General features: G+C 43.2%; 1 protein-coding gene, 2 non-coding genes and 1 pseudogene across 3 annotated transcripts; 3 read left to right on the top strand and 1 right to left on the bottom strand.

Moving 5' to 3' along the window:
- Window positions 1-1,610: 1,610 nt before the first annotated feature.
- Window positions 1,611-1,865, top strand: LOC109701218 (small ribosomal subunit protein uS14-like; annotated as a pseudogene).
- Window positions 1,866-2,397: 532 nt separating this feature from the next.
- On the top strand, window positions 2,398-2,504 carry LOC141416250 (U6 spliceosomal RNA). The gene has a single exon (XR_012441035.1). It is a non-coding gene; the product is annotated as a U6 spliceosomal RNA (small nuclear RNA).
- A 500-nt stretch (window positions 2,505-3,004) lies between these two features.
- Window positions 3,005-3,106, bottom strand: LOC141416395 (U6 spliceosomal RNA). Its single transcript, XR_012441128.1, has one exon. It is a non-coding gene; the product is annotated as a U6 spliceosomal RNA (small nuclear RNA).
- A 7,966-nt stretch (window positions 3,107-11,072) lies between these two features.
- Eef1a1 (eukaryotic translation elongation factor 1 alpha 1) lies at window positions 11,073-14,725 on the top strand. The gene is made up of 8 exons (XM_020186685.2): window positions 11,073-11,218; window positions 12,215-12,393; window positions 12,663-12,842; window positions 12,955-13,251; window positions 13,329-13,479; window positions 13,566-13,822; window positions 13,985-14,219; window positions 14,311-14,725. The coding sequence occupies exons 2-8, from the start codon at window positions 12,250-12,252 to the stop codon at window positions 14,433-14,435; spliced, it is 1,389 nt and encodes a 462-aa protein (XP_020042274.1). The 5' UTR covers window positions 11,073-11,218; window positions 12,215-12,249; the 3' UTR covers window positions 14,436-14,725.
- The last annotated feature ends 1,705 nt before the right edge of the window (window positions 14,726-16,430 follow it).

Here is a 16,430-nt window from a genome sequence, read left to right as displayed (position 1 = left end):
TAGGAAGGAAGTGTTCTGCCATGTTAACCCTTCTTTTCTTACTGCAGGAGAGGAGAGTAGACACTCTTGGTAGTGGGCACTTGTAAGCTGCCACTTTGAGCAAGTTTTTTGATTTCTCAAAGCCCAGTTTCCTCATCTGTGAAGTGGTTATACTGTCTAGCTCATCTAAGTTGTAAGGACTCAATGCTTACAACTTAACATAATGCAGGCCTCAGGCCAGCCTGAGCAAATAGTTCATGAGAACCCACCTCTAAAATAACCAAAGTAGCCAGGCACCAGTGGCTCACATCTACAATCCTAGCTAGTCAGGAGGCAGACATCAGGAGGATCAAGGTTTGAAGTCAGTCCTGGGCAATAGTTCATGAGATCCTAACTCGAAAAACCCATCACAACAAAGGTCTGGTGGAGTGGCTCAGGGTGAAGGCCCTGAATTCAAGCCCCAGTACCACAGAGGAAAAAAAAAAAAAAGTAAAGTGGACTGCAGGTGTGAGCCAAGTGATAGAGCACCTGCTTTGCAAATGTGAAACCCTCATTCAAATCCCAGTCCCAACAAAAAAAAGAAAAACAAAAGAAAAAAAGTAATATGGGTCTTTTGTATCTCCTGGAAACCTAGCACAGTACTGACTACACATGAAACTGCAACTGACAGTGTTGCTGAATTTTCACCATTTTCCAAGCCAACTCCTGGCCTGCATTTTAATGAGAGCTACTTATGAACTGATAGTGAGTTGCTAAAGTCTCACATTTGCAAATAAGCCTTATAAATTGAGCAATGGTTCAGCACACACACACACACCACAAAACAAAACCCTAAGAATTTAGTGAGATTTCTGTTTTGTTGGCAGTACTGAACTTTAAACTCTGGGCCTCTGCTTGCTAGGCAGGAGGTCTACCACTTGAGCTTCTCCACCAACCCTCTGTGTTTGCGATGGGTTTTTCCAGATAGGGTCTCTGGAACTAATTGACTGGAGCTGGCTTTGAACCATGGTCCTCTGATCTCTGCATTTTGAGTAGCTAGGCTTACAGGCATGAACCTTGGTTCCCAGCTACTGAGATTCTTATGAAACTATCCTTCCTGGACGGGAACAGTTCAACACTGATGAAGATGAAGCAGAAAGTGACTAAGCAGGACTAACTGAACAAACGGGTGTGGGGAGGGAGGATAAAGAGATTTAGATCATGCCTAATGGGTGATTAGTAGTGAAAATGCCTTCAAAAAGAGCTCTTGAAAAAGAATAATTAGCATGAATGTTAATTAACGTGCACTTTACAGCTCCACTTAAAGAATAACTTGTTAGCCAGAGCAAGATCTTGTTTCATCCATGTAGACCTGAGTGGGAAATATTAACCATCTGGCATGGTGGTCCACTCCTGTAATCCCAGCACTCCAGAGCCTGAGGCAGGAGGATTGGGAGTTAAAAGGCCAATCTGAGCTATGTAATGAAACAAAACCAACAACAAAAAAGGCTGGAGGTGTGGCTCAAGTGATAGAGCACTTGCCTAGCAAGCATGAAGCCCTGAGTTCAAATCCCAGTCCAACCAAAAAAAAAACCGAAGAAGGTAAGAAAGAAATGTTGACCCTTTCTTCTTGTTGGACGTTTGAAGGCAAGATGGGTCACCAGCAGCTCTATTGGAGTCACCCGTGAAAATTCGGCCAGGGATCTCGTTCTTGCCACGTCTGCTCAAACCGGCACGGTCTGATCCGGAAGTACGGGCTCAATATGTGCCGGCAGTGTTTCCGTCAGTACGCGAAGGACATCGGCTTCATTAAGTTGGACTAAGTGATCTTCCTTGAATGGATTATCCAAGACCATACCACTCAATGAAAGACCGTATTTGTACATAAAATAAAAATTTAAAAAGTCGTTCAAAAAAAAAAAAAGAAATGTTGAAGGGCTGGGAATGGAGCTCACTAACAGAGCACTTGCCTACCGTGCTTGGCACCCTGGGTTGGATCCCCTACAAAAGAAAAAGGAAGAAAGAAAACAAGAAGTTAACTTGTTTCACAAGTTGTGAAACTCAGGGCCTAAATAGCTATGAAAACCTCAGTGCAAACAACGCACTAATTAAGAACAGAGGTAGCAAAATCACTACAACCTGTCACCAATCTCTGTTGGGCCCGAGAGCTAAGAAAATTAGAGACAAGGTATTCTGAGCAGTAAGCAACAAAATAGTTAAAAAGAAGCTCTTGTAATAAAAGCATTGAGGCTTAATTATTGATGTGAAATAATTCTACATACAAACTAGTATTTTATCCATTCATCTATCTTGCAAAAACAATTGCAACGTGTGGGGGCACACACCTGTAATCCCAGCATTTGAGAGAACAAGAGGATCTCAAGTTCCAGACAAGCCTGGGCTACCACACAAAACCTTGTTTCAAAATAACAATATTAAGTGCTCGAGTGGGCAGCACATAAGCTAAAATTGGAACCATACACAGGAGATTAGTACAGCCGCTGAGTAAGGATGACATGCAAATTTATGAAGTGTTCCAAATTTAAAAAAAAAAAAGTAGTAATAATAATTATTATTGAGGACCTTCCACAGCTCATAGTATGGGAGGTAGGGCTGGAGGAGTGGCTCAAGTGTTAGAGTACCTGCCTAGCAAGCCTAGAAACCTTAGCAAGCCTAGCAAGCTTGAGGCCCTGAGTTCAAGCCCCAGTACCACTAAAAAGAAAAAAAGAAAAACATAACATGGGAGGCTGTTAGGATTCAGAAACAACCATAAATAAGACTGGCCTGGCCCTGCTCTTGTACATCTTATCATGTAATGGGATACAAGAAAGTAAGTTTTTCAAAATATGGAAGAAGCGAGGGGCTCACCCTGTAATCCTAGCTGCTCAGGAAGCAGAGAGCAGGAGGACTGAAGTTAGAAGCCAGCTCGGCCAAACAGTTCATGAGATCCTCTCTATCTTAAAAAAAAATCCATCACCAAAAAGGGTGGTGGAATAGCTCCAGGCAAAGGCCCTGAATTCAAACCCAAGTACCACCACCAAAAAAGAAAAAAAAGAAATATTTCACAAATTTCCATGTTTTCCTTGTTCAGAAGTCCTGCTAATCTCTGTCACTCCAATTTCATTATACTTGCTATCGAAGTGAACATCAAAGCGGATTATTTCAAGGCATAAGGTGATAGTTTATTAAAATAGTCTGTTGAACAGATGAACAGACTTACAAGTAGTACCCAAAGTACACAACTCAATAAGTTGTCAAACATCAGGTTTTCTTTTCAATCAATTTCTTTGGTCACAAGAAGAAATAAGTATGTATCACATTAGAATGTGCTGAAAGTCATTGTTACAAACAACTACACCGAACATTAACCCAGTGCTTTTTATTTTCTTTTTAGTGGGACTGGGGTTTGAATTCAGGACTTCACAAAGGAGGCACTCAACCATTTGAGCCACACCTCCAGTCTATTTTGCTGTTTATTTTATTTACTTTTTTATTTTTTTTCCAGGTTTGAACTCAGGGCCTTCACCTTGAGCCAATCCACAAGCCCTTTTTTGTGATGTTTCTTTTTTAAGATAGGGTCTCAAGAACTATTTGTCCAGGCTGACTTCCAACCACGATCCTCCTAATCTCTGCTTCCTGAATAGCTAGGATTACAGGTGTGAGCCACTGGTGCCCAGCATTTTTATTTTATTTATTTATTTATTTATTTGTTGCTGAACTGGGCTTGTTTGAACTCAGGGCCTCACAACCACTTGAGCCACTCTGCCAGCCTCCTCTACATTGCTTCTTGAACAATTAGAAACCTCAAAATTCTATAGGCCTATGCACCTTCTTGTCCCTGTCCTTTAACCTGTAACTGTTATATAATTTTTTGTGTTTATTTAATCCACATGTTATGAACCCCACAAGACACTTCTATCATTTTTGCTTTAAATGATCTTATATATTTTAAAGAAATTAAGAGGAAAATTAGTCTTTATAGTTATCTATGTATTTATATTTGTACTTTTTTCCTTCCTAAAAATTTGTGTTTCTGATTGCTATTATTTCTTTTCTGCTGAAGAACATCCTATAGCTTGTTTTTTGTTGTTGTTGTTTTGTTTGTTTTTTTGTTTTGTTTTGTTTTTTGCTGAGACAGGATCTTGCTATGTAGTCCAGGCTAGCCTCAGTCTCCCAAGAACTAGAATTTCAAGCTGGTGCCACTACACCCAGATATAGAATTTATTTATTTATTTATTTACTGTGGTACTGGGGTTTGAATTTAGGACTTTGGACTTGCTACGCAGGCACTCTACCACTTGCGGCACGCCTCCAAATCTGTGTATTTCTTATAACCCAAGTCAGCTGACAACAGATTCTTTTAGGTATCTTTTTCTTTCCTTTTCATAATTTTTAAATTTTCTTATTTTTATGGTGCTGGGGAATTGAACCCAGGTCCTCACACATACCAGGCAAAGCAGTCCACAACCAAGCTATCCCTGTGCCCGCCCCCACCTTGGTTTTCTTTTATCCAAAAGTCTATTCTTCTTTTTCTTTTTTTTTTTTCTATTTTTCCCCAGGTTTTTTTTTTTTTTTTTTTTTTTGGTGGGACTGGGGTTTGAACTCAGTCCTTGAGCCACACCTCCAGTCCATTTTGCTCTGTTTTGCTCTGGTTATTTTAGAGATAGGGTATCTCGAACTATTTCCCCAGGCTGGCTTTGAACTGAGATTCTCCCGATCTCATCCTCCCAAGTGGCTATGATTACAGGTGTGAGCCATAAACACCTGGCTTTCCTCCACTTTTTCAGATAGGATTGCTATGTGCTAAACCCACATATATTTCAAGTATACAATTTAGGCCTGGAGGTGTACCTCAAACAGTAGGGTGCCTGCCTAGCAAGCTGAAAGCCCTGAGTTCAAATATTCAAATAGATAATTATAATTATTACAATACTTGTAATAAAGTATACAATTTGATAAGATGTCACCTATGTGCATACCCATAAAGCCATCACTGCAGTCAAGGTCCTGAGCACATTCATCACTCCCCAAAGACTGCTCACATCCCTTAGTAATCTCCTGTCCTCCCTAGTACCCTTTCCCATCCCCTAGCAACCACTAATGTGCTTTCTGTCATTGCAGATTAGCTTGCACTTTCTAAAATTTATACGGATAAAGTATCATATAGTGTGTATTTTATTTTTTATGGCTTCTTCAGTCTGCATGATTATTCCCTCCCCCTCCTCCTGCTGAGGAATGGGGTTTGAACTGAGGACTTTGTGTTTACAAACCAGTCGCTGTGACAAAAAAAATGTCTGAGATAACTGACTTGAAGAAGGAAAGATTTATTTTGGCTAACGGATTCTGAGGTTTCGGTCCATGGTGACTTGGCTTTACTGTTTCAGAGAGATGGAAGGAGACAGAGAAGAAATATGCCCTTCAAGGGCATCCTTCAAAGGCATGTACATCCCCAGTAATCTACTTCCTCCAACTAAGACATAGTTCGCAAGGTTTCCGCCTCTTTCCAATAGCCCATTAAGTTATAAACTCAAAAATGGATCAACCCATTCATGAGATTACAGTCTTTAGGATCCAGTCACCTCCTGAAGGCCCACCTCTGAATATTACTGCTTTGAGGAACATGAGCTTTACTATTCTTTGTTGGGTTTTTTTTTTTTTTTTTTTTTGTGGCACTGGGGTCAGCAGCACCCAGGGCCTCATGCTTGCTAGGCAGGTGCTCTACCACCTGAGCCACTCTGCCAGCCATTGAGGAACATGAGTTTTGAGGGTGGGGAAGGCATTTAAGATCCAAACCATAACAGTATCCTTATAAAAGAGAGTTCTCTTCACCTTCCATCATATGTGGACACAGCTAGAAGGTGCCGCTTTTTGAAACAGTCACTAGATACCTACTCTGCTGACTCTTTTGATCTGAACTTCACAACACCAAAACTGTGAACAATAAGCTTGTTATTAATAAATTAATCAGTCTAAGGTGTTTTGTTTTTGTAGCCTGAAAAACTAAGATGGGAAGCCAGGCACTGGTGGCTCATGCCTGTAATCCTAGCTATTCAGAAGGCAGAGATCAGGAGGATTGAGGTTCCAAGCCAGCCTGGGGAAACAGTTCTTGAGACCTTATCTTTAAAAAGTCCATCACAAAAAAGGGCTGATGGAGTGGCTCAAGGTGTAGGCTTGGAGTTCAAACCCCAGTACCACAAAAAAAAAAAAAAAAATTTAAAGAGGGGAGTGTGGGCGTGAATATGATCAAAACATGTAATATCCTGCGTGAAAGTGTCACAATGCAACCTATTATTTTGTCCAGTCAATATAAGCTAAGTTTAAAAATTTGTTTTCAGTGTGGTGTGGTGGCATAGGCCTGTAATCCCAGGATTTGAGAGGTTGAGGCAGGTGCTTGGACCACCCTGGCTTGGACCCGGGCTCAGACTAAAAAAAAAAAAAAATCATTTTTAATTGGCACCAGCAAGATGACAATATGGCAAGCCACAGCAAGAAAAACCAAAACAAACAAAAACAACAAAAAACCCAAACAAAAAAACCCCTGAATTACTTGAATATTGAAAGATGCTTGGTAAATCACAACTTTATATATTACTGCGCACTTTATGTATATAACTAAAATCCCTGTTTTTCTTTCAAAAAAGCACTCTGCTGTTTCCTTCCACTATATTTTAAGTGTGCTGCTTTAAGCAGTATGAGCAAGGTTAAGGAAAATATGGAGGAGTCCTTACTCCCATTTCCAGCAAATGTTTCTCCCCTCCCCCCACTTCTCCCTACTTTATCCTGCTATAGTAAAAGAAATCCTTGCTAAGCTTCAAAAAAGAAGAAAAATATGGAGCAAAATACATTAGCTCCTAAGCCTTGACAATGTTACCGTTACTGTTTTAACATTTAACTTAGTAAAAGGCATACCGTATCTGCTGGGCGGTGTGGGGGAGCGGAGACGCCTTAGGGCAGTGCTAGGGTCTGGGGAAAAGAGATTTTTTAAAAACCCTATTTGCTTCGATCCTTTCGAAGGAGTCACATGAGTCCTCAGACACTTCCAGGGCCCTTTCTTCCGCAGTGCGAGGGCGGAACAAAGTGACCTCGGCGACGGGGCGTGACCAAGATACCCGCGGTTCCGCGCAGCGCGGGGCGCAGGTGCGCGGGCTTCGGGGCGCCCCGAGCGGACGCCGCGTGCGGGCTGCGCCTGGAGAGCGAGCCTGGGGCCGGGTCACCCAAACGCGCGGTAATCCACCCTGCTGGCGTGTGCTCGGAGGTAACTGCTGGACGCACAGGTGTGGAGCTCTCCCTTCCCGCCCCCATCACAAAACTAAGAGCACCCTGTCAGTGCTGCGCGCGGGTCACTTAGACACAAACCAGGGACGAACGGACGACTTTGTCTTCCTTAGGTGATAGCTTAAAACGTATTCTCTATAAGGCGTTTATAAATTAGTGTGTACTCTTAGCTGCGACTACAGGGGCTTGGGGAAAATGTGCCTACATTCTAGGATAGATTTGGAGTCATATTTAGTGTTCCTTCCTTTCTGTGGGCATAGAATAAAAAATTGGCTACCCTTATTTTTGCTTCAGAATACTTTTGGGTCATTTTGTTAGCTTGATTGTATTTAGAATGTTGGATTTTTTTTTTCTTTTTTTTGAACATCCAAAGTAGTAAGGTTGAGGTAGTAGAAAAGGTTTAGGTCACATTTGAATGAGTTTTTTTTTTTTTTTTTTTAAATCATGTTATTGTTGTACTGGGGGTACATTGTGACATTTATAAAAGTGCTTACTATATATATTAGTCAAATTCACCCCCCATCATTCTCCTTTATTTCCCTTCTACCCATTTTAGTTTCAGCAAGTCTCATTTTTCCATTTTCATACATGAGTACATAATAATTTCACCATATTCACCTGGGAGCAGTAGTTTTAATAAACTATGGAAGTGTTTGCAACTGCCAAAGAATTCTAGCATGGCACTGAATACACACACACACACACACACACACACACACACACACACAAAATAGCTTAAAATGTAGAAGGTCCATATTTTCACACAGAACATTCAACTAGGGCTGGTGGAATGGCTCAGGCGGTAAGAGTTCTGGCCAAACAAACACAAGACCATGAGTCCAACCCCTAGTACCGCCAAAAAAAAGTTAAAAAAAAAAATTCAACTGAAAGTATACGTCAATTCCAATTTTAGAACTGTATAAAAGTACATTTGCAATGTCACATTTCAATAAATTTTGCATATCTCAGAGATCTCTTTTCTCACTTTTATTTTACTGAACTGAAATTATCTGATCCTTTGTTTTCTTAGCAACGTTCACTTTCATTTTCTTTTTTTGGGGGGGGAGCCAGGACCGAGGTTTGAACTCAGACTTTTGTGCTTGCAAAACAGGTTCTCTACTGATTCAGCACACCTTCTGTCCATTTTGCTCTGATTATTTTGGAGATGGGGGAGGGGAGGGTCTTGAAAACTATTGCCCAGGCTGGTCTTGAACTGTGATCCTCCTGATCTCAGCCTCCTAAGTAGCTAGGATTAGAGCCATGAGTCACCGGCTCTGGGTTCCTTTTCATTTTAACTTTTCTTAGATTAGATGTTAGCTATGATTCTGGATCCTACATAAAACTTTTTTTTTTTTTAATGGCATAGAAGTTTGAACTCAGGGCCTCACAACTGGGTACTATTACTGCTTGAGCCATTCCACCAGCCCCTTTTTGTGATGAGTCAAGATAGGGTCTCACAAACTATTTGTCCAAGGCTGGCTTGGAACCTCAAGCCTCCTGATCTCTGCCATCCGGGCCCAGCCCAAAACTTTCAAATATTCAAGTTTTGGTCTGGTTAATTTTTGCTGTCTTCCCTTGTGTCATTAAATAACCATTCCTTTACATTCTCAAAAATTTGCCATTCCTATTAAAATGTTTTATCTCCAGCAATGTACAAACCTAAACCACCTGAGGCATACACTATTAACACAGGATGGAAAATAACAAGTTTAGTGTAGGCACCCTAATCTTAATCTGAAATAACAGTGTTCAGTGTTATACTAATATGACCCATTGTGGAACTCTATACTCCAGAGATTGGTCATTAAATAGTTCTAAGGGAATAAATAAGAGGAGAAGTATTTGAATTGTTCTATAGCTGGTGACTGATTTTCATGTTTCTTCTTTTATCTTTCTCTTATTACAGACAGGGACTAGGGTGCCAAGATAATTATTCCACATGTGTATGATTAGCTAAGAGCACTAGGACAATTTGATGTGGAAAAAGTTGTGAGAAGAAAGAAGTTAGTATACAGGCATTACAGAAAAGCTTTTGTGCATGAAGATTAGTTATATACTTATTTCTAGGGAATCTTTGTCCCAGATTCTTTGATTAGAATTATCAGCTAAGTGAAAATGAAAAGACTAGAAACGTCATGAAGAAATAAACCTGATTTTTAGAAAGTTCTATCTACAAAGACTGGTAAAACAAGATTTAGGAGAGCGATTGCAGAAGATTTTTTTTTTCACTTCAAAAGAAAAAAAGTTTGGACTGTGAAAGCTAGGACTAGACATATTTAAAATGAAAAAGAAAACAAGTAAGCACCATGTTAAGTTTGCCTTTAGCTGCTTCTCAAATGTTTTATGTATTAGTTTTCCTCTTCTAATTTGATTGGGGTTCTTCTCCAGAAACAAGTACTTATTTTGCATACTCACAGTGCTTCATTTAGCATTGCATGTATAGTAAGTTCTCAAATACTTATTGGTAGGTTGTTTCAGAAGTTGGGCAGTGATGTTTCACACCCGGAAAAAAAGACACAATGAGCCAGTAATAAGGTTACTAAAAATAAATGTTTTTAGGGCTGAAGATGTAGTCCAGAGGTAGTGTTTGCCTAACATGCACCAGGCTCTTGGTTGATCCCCACCACTCTACCAAAAAAATAATTTTTTTTTTCCCAATTCCTTGCACCAAAAAACAAAAGTTTTTCTTTGCTCAGAGGAATATTTCCCTGGGCCTGTCCTGATAGCCATCCGAAAAGGCCACAAGGCCCATCTGTAGTGCCATATGCTTGAGGAGGCTGAGACAGGAGGATCAGTTGAGCAGAGGAATTATAGACGAGCCTGGGCAACATAGCAAGACCCCAAGTCAAACAAACCTCCTTTAACTCAAAAAAGTCAAGTCTCATCCTATCTCGTTCTAGATTTATGTCAAGATGCAGCTAACGAAGAATAGGACGGCAGAACATAAAACATTTCAACAGGAAGCATGACTTCACAAGTGTAGGACTGGATCTGGGTGGGTAGCTTGCTGATGCTGTAGATCTTAGTCTCTAAATGAGATCATGCGGAAAGATTGAAGCGGAGTCTTTTGAGGTTCCTCGTGCTTGCAATCAAATGACTGTACGCTTTAAAAAATGTACAAGAGTAGGCACCACGCACATCCAGGACCCTTCTAGCGTTACAAGACTAGAATTAGAAGTAAAAGCTAGTTGTGGGACTAAAGCCTAGTCTAACATGGACGTCTGGAGTCGGGGCAGGGGAAGGGACGGCTCCTGGGCTGCAAAAGCAGCTGGCTTTGAATGCACCGAACCGAGGGGCCAGCTCGGGCAGGTCTGTAGGCTCTTGGGCGCCGGGCTGAACCCTGGACCCGTCTGGGATTTTCCCCATCCCCCTCCCTCGGCCCCCTCTCCCCACCCGAGGACCAAGGAGGGCGGAGCAGGAGAAGCAAGCCTGGTCCGGGGTGCGAGCATCACGCCTAGAGGCTCCCAACGGGCCAGGTGGCAGGTGGGCGACAGGGGAAAGGGACACCTCACTCTTGGCGGCTGAGCCAGGAACGGCAGAGGAACATTCTGGGCGCCCCTACTGGCCTTTTCCTCGCCGCCCCATTCCCGGGTGAAGCTGAGAGTAATTCATACAGAAGAACTCGCCTTTGCCTCGGGGAATCCCAGGGACCGTGGTTAAACTCCCACTAACTTAAAAGCGAAGGATCTCCGGGGCCCCGCCCCCGGCTCTCGTCAACCTCGGGGTCGAGAGGAGCATGCGCAAGGAGCTGGGTACGGGTCAGTGGGCTCAGCGCACATCGCCCATGGTCCCCGAGAACTGGTTGGGGGGAGGGGAGAGGGGCGGTGATTGAACGAGTGCCTACTGGAGGTTGCGCGGTGTAAACTGGGAAAGTGGTGTCGTGTGCGGGCTCCGCCCTCTTCCCGAGGGTGGGGGAGAACCGTATATAAGTGCCGTAGTCGCCCTGGACGTTCTTTTTCGCAACGGGTTTGCCGTCAGAACGCAGGTGAGTTTCGGGTGTGGCTTCCGCGGGCCTGGCCGCCTTGCCTTGAGCGGATTGAGGCCTTCGCACGCCTTTCTGTCCAGTCGTGCTGCTGGGTCATTTTTTTCGAGGTTCTTGGCCCCGAATTTCGGGTTGCGAGGGGTGGGAGAGTTCGAGGCCTAGCGTTTTTTTCGGAAGCGGCTTCGCCTCGTGCTTGTGTTGAGGCCTGGTCTGGGCTCCCGGGCCGTCGCGTGCGAATCCCGTCGTACATTTGCGCCCGCCCCACTGCCTTTTCTTTTTTTCCCTTCTCTTTTTTTTTTTTTTTACAATTGGGTGTCGCCGGCTCGTTGAACCCACAACTAGCAGCCGTGATTCGATGCCTTTTTCCGCCGTGCGTGGACGGGGAACCACACGCCCGTCGGCTCGCGCGGGGCGGCGGCGGCTGGGCCCGCCCGTCCCGGCGCACATGTTCTGCGCGGCCTCGGGGAGGCGAGGCGGGGCCCGGGAGCCCCGGCCGCCAGTCCGGGCCGGCGTGGGCTTAGAGTAGCGGGCCGAGCGACACAGCTGTCCGGCCTGCTTTGAGCACCCATGGCCGTGGCTCCCGGCTTGGCCCGGCCCGCCCGGCACCAGTTGCGTGCGCGGAAAGATGGCCGCTCCCGGGCCCAGTTACAGGGAGCTCAAAATGGAGGACGCGGCGGGCCGGGAGAGCGGGCGGGTGAGTCACCCACACAAAGGAAAAGGGATTTTCCCTCTTCGGTCGCTGTTTCCTGTGACCCTGCAGTGCTCGGGCGCCGTCCCGGCACCTCGATGTCGCCTTGGAGGCTCGGCGCCCTCCTGCCGGGGGAGGGGATTTGGTCCCCCGGAGTTTCCTCTCTTGGTGGGTGGAGACTGGTGTGTGAGGCCAGCTTGGCACTGGTTGTAATTCTCCTTGGAATTTGCCCTTTTGAGTTGGGACCGTGGCTTATTCTCAAGCCTCTGGATGGTGGTACACACAAAGGTATTTTTGAACTGCCGTTTTAGGTGTCGTGAAAAACCACCACTAAAGCGGAGCCAAAATGGGAAAGGAAAAGACTCACATCAACATTGTCGTCATTGGACACGTAGATTCCGGCAAGTCCACCACTACTGGCCATCTGATCTACAAATGTGGTGGAATTGACAAAAGAACCATTGAAAAATTCGAGAAGGAAGCTGCTGAGGCAAGTACAATAAATAAAATGGGCTAAGACTTGTTGGCAGAAACTTTCTGAGCTGCAGTAAATTTTCGAAAAGTGATTTGGACGTTACAGGCAAAATTGGCTGAAATTCCAGTTTCACAATCACTTAGGTGTGCAAGACTATGGACAATGCAAAGTCAGACGACAGGGCTAGAAACCATAAAATGGAGTATTTCCACATTTAGGAGGGGGCAAGGAATTTGAAGCTAATCATGTCTTAGTAACAATATAACTATTTTAAATTTTGACAGATGGGAAAGGGCTCCTTCAAGTATGCCTGGGTCTTGGATAAACTGAAGGCTGAGCGTGAACGTGGTATCACCATTGACATCTCCCTGTGGAAATTTGAGACCAGCAAGTATTACGTGACCATCATCGATGCCCCAGGACACAGAGACTTTATCAAAAACATGATTACAGGCACATCTCAGGTTTGTGAAATAAGCAACTCTAGATATCTTTGGGCTGGTTTCTATAATGGGAAAATTTCGTTTTTCCCCTTGTTATGGTTTTGTTAATGTACTATGTCCCTTTCTTCCAAAGGCTGACTGTGCCGTCTTGATTGTTGCTGCTGGTGTTGGTGAATTTGAAGCTGGCATTTCCAAGAACGGGCAGACCCGTGAGCATGCCCTTCTGGCTTACACTCTGGGTGTGAAACAACTGATTGTTGGTGTTAACAAAATGGATTCCACAGAACCACCCTACAGCCAGAAGAGATACGAGGAAATTGTTAAGGAAGTCAGCACCTACATTAAGAAAATTGGCTACAACCCTGACACAGTAGCATTTGTGCCAATTTCTGGTTGGAATGGTGACAACATGCTGGAGCCAAGTGCTAATGTAAGTGACTTTCAAGAAATAAAACTACAGCAGTTGGAAGTGGCAAGTTGATGGAGGTATTGACAATCTTGTTTCAGATGCCTTGGTTCAAGGGATGGAAGGTCACCCGTAAAGATGGCAGTTCCAGTGGAACCACACTACTTGAAGCTTTGGATTGTATCCTACCACCAACTCGCCCAACTGACAAGCCTCTGCGCCTGCCCCTTCAGGATGTCTACAAAATTGGTGGTAAGTTGGACATCAGAATACTGTAAATGGTTTTGGGCAGACAATGCAGCTATCTACATTCACTGTATACTTTGTAAATATTTTAGGTATTGGTACTGTCCCTGTGGGCCGAGTGGAGACTGGTGTTCTCAAACCTGGCATGGTGGTCACCTTTGCTCCAGTGAATGTCACAACTGAAGTAAAATCTGTTGAAATGCATCATGAAGCTTTGAGCGAAGCTCTTCCTGGAGATAACGTGGGTTTCAATGTGAAGAACGTGTCCGTCAAAGATGTTAGACGTGGTAATGTTGCTGGTGACAGCAAGAATGATCCACCAATGGAAGCAGCTGGCTTCACTGCTCAGGTAACAGGTTTTTTTTGTGATGGATCAAACCAGGGCCTAATGCAAGATAAGCAAACACTTAACCACTGAGCTACATCCCCAGTCTCTTGGGTAACAGTTTTTAAACAGATGGTTTTTTGGAACTTGACCAGAGACCAACTAAAATTCTGAATCTTTTTCAAGGTGATTATTCTGAACCACCCAGGACAGATCAGTGCTGGCTATGCCCCTGTGCTAGATTGCCACACAGCTCACATTGCTTGCAAGTTTGCTGAGCTGAAAGAAAAGATTGATAGACGTTCTGGTAAGAAGCTGGAAGATGGCCCTAAGTTCTTGAAATCTGGTGATGCTGCCATCGTTGATATGGTTCCAGGCAAGCCTATGTGTGTTGAAAGCTTCTCTGACTATCCTCCTCTGGGTAAGTATTATTATAAGTAAAATTGTGCTACAGAAATTGCTTTTGTGAACCAAGTGTTTCTCATAGAAATGCAAAATTTGTTTCTTAACAGGTCGTTTTGCTGTTCGTGATATGAGACAGACAGTTGCTGTGGGTGTCATCAAAGCCGTGGACAAGAAGGCTGCCGGAGCTGGCAAGGTCACCAAGTCTGCCCAGAAAGCTCAGAAGGCTAAATGAATATCACCCCTAACACCCGCCACCTCAGTCTTAATCAGTGGTGGAAGAACGGTCTCAGAACTGTTTGTCTCAATTGGCCATTTAAGTTTAATAGTAAAAGACTGGTTAATGATAACAATGCATCGTAAAACCTTCAGAAGGAAAGGAAAATGTTTTGTGGACCATTTTTTTTGTGTGTGGCAGTTTTAAGTTATTAGTTTTTAAAAATCAGTACTTTTTAATGGCAACGACTTGACCAAAAATCTGTCACAGAATTTTGAGACCCATTAAAACAAAGTTTAATGAGATAACTGTGTCTTCTTTTGGTCAGCACTGAAAACTTAATGTGAACATTAAAAGTAATTCTAGGAGGGAAGTGCATGGTCAGGGGGAGGGACAAAATTAAAGTATCTTGTAAAAAAAAAAATTCTGAAATGGACAAGCAAGGTCAAGTCCTGTAGTTCTGAAGAACATGTGTTAAGATAATTGAGATACATTCCCCCCCAATAGGAACAATTGACCTAAAGGAAAGCCTAATGGTGAGGTGTGACTATGGCTGTATAGTGTATAACCCTGTCTCAAGATGTTGCATTAGCTTTTATCAATGTTAAGTGTGATAGTTGTAATTGCCATATATTAGGCATTCTATTTATAAATATTACAGTAGTGTGAAGCTTAAATACTGAGCTGTGTTAGGGTTCTAGCAACTAAAACTCAGTTGTTTTAACAGAAAAATAAAAGTGGCACAGTAATGAAAACTAAGCAAATCCAAGTGACTTTCAAAAGAAAAAGCAGAATTTGAGGAAATTATTTTTAGAGAGAAACTTGACAGGTTACTGGGAAAGAAACTAGTTGAAAAGCTTTAGTAGTTTGTTTAGCATCAAAGATCTGGGCTTGGGGCAGTGGGAAATAAGCACCTGTTGTAAATTGCCCTGGAAGTTTTAAGGAGGGAGGAGAAACACCTGATTTAAGGGAGGGTTCTCTGATTAAGCCAGCCCTGATGTATCTAGGTGAAGGATTTTTTTTATTGTACTGGGGTTTGGGGTTTGTGCTTGCTAGCCACTCCATCACTTAATGCTACTCAGTCAGCCCTTTTGTGTTAGGCATTTTTGAGCTATTTGCCTATGGCTGGCTTTGAGCCAAGGTCCTGAGTAGGATTAAAGGCCTGAGCCACTGGTGCACAGTTAGTTTTGTGTGCTTTTGGTTGGCAGTACTGGGTCTCATACTTGGTACACATGCTTGTTACCACTTGAGTCTCTCTTCCAACCTCTTAACAGCACATCAAATTCTGGTTTAATCTACGGGAGTGTTTTGTGGGTTGGGATATTCAGCACTATAATATGTGATTAACTGTGCTAGGCCCTGGCTATCACCAGCACTGTTAAAAAAATTTTATGATAGGGAAAAAATTAAAAGATAGAATTAGATTATGTTGCATGGACTATGAGGGGCTTAAAGAACTGGTTGGCAGCATGTTTTGGGTCAAAAGTCCTGTTTAGGTATAAGGACCATAAACATCCTAGGAAGTTGCTGCCATATCCAAGAATCCTCAACTGGGTAAATTGCCTTCTGACCTGGCATAGGGAGCTACAAATCCAAATGACTAAAGGTGTAAATTCGCTGGGGGATGGTTCATGTGGTAGAGTGGTCAGCCTAGTAATCCCAACTCTTGGGGGCACTGGGGTTTGAACTCAGTCACATAAAGGTATAAAGTCATTTGCCTCTTGTTTATAGAACTATTTTGCTTGGTTTAGGGATGAGGAAGTCCCAAAGTTTCAGTTTAGCCAGTTGAATATGGAGATTAAACTTCCTCTGAGAGTTCAGTATGTGTATGCTTAATGGAATTACTCAGCTTCAGCACCACCTACTGGCAGTAACTTTCAAAAAACTAAACGAGGCTAAAGTACCGCCTTCTCCCTTGGTGCTGGTGATTAAACCCAGGGCCTTGCCCGTGGTAGGCAAGTGCTTTACCACTGAGCTACATTCCCAGCCCAGTAACTTGTTTTTTTAATTAAT

The sequence above is a fragment of the Castor canadensis genome, chromosome 1 (genome assembly GCF_047511655.1).
Source record: "Castor canadensis chromosome 1, mCasCan1.hap1v2, whole genome shotgun sequence".
In the NCBI taxonomy this organism is placed as follows: domain Eukaryota; kingdom Metazoa; phylum Chordata; class Mammalia; order Rodentia; family Castoridae; genus Castor; species Castor canadensis.
Note: the sequence above shows the minus strand (reverse complement) of the source record. Positions and strands in the feature narration are given on the sequence as shown.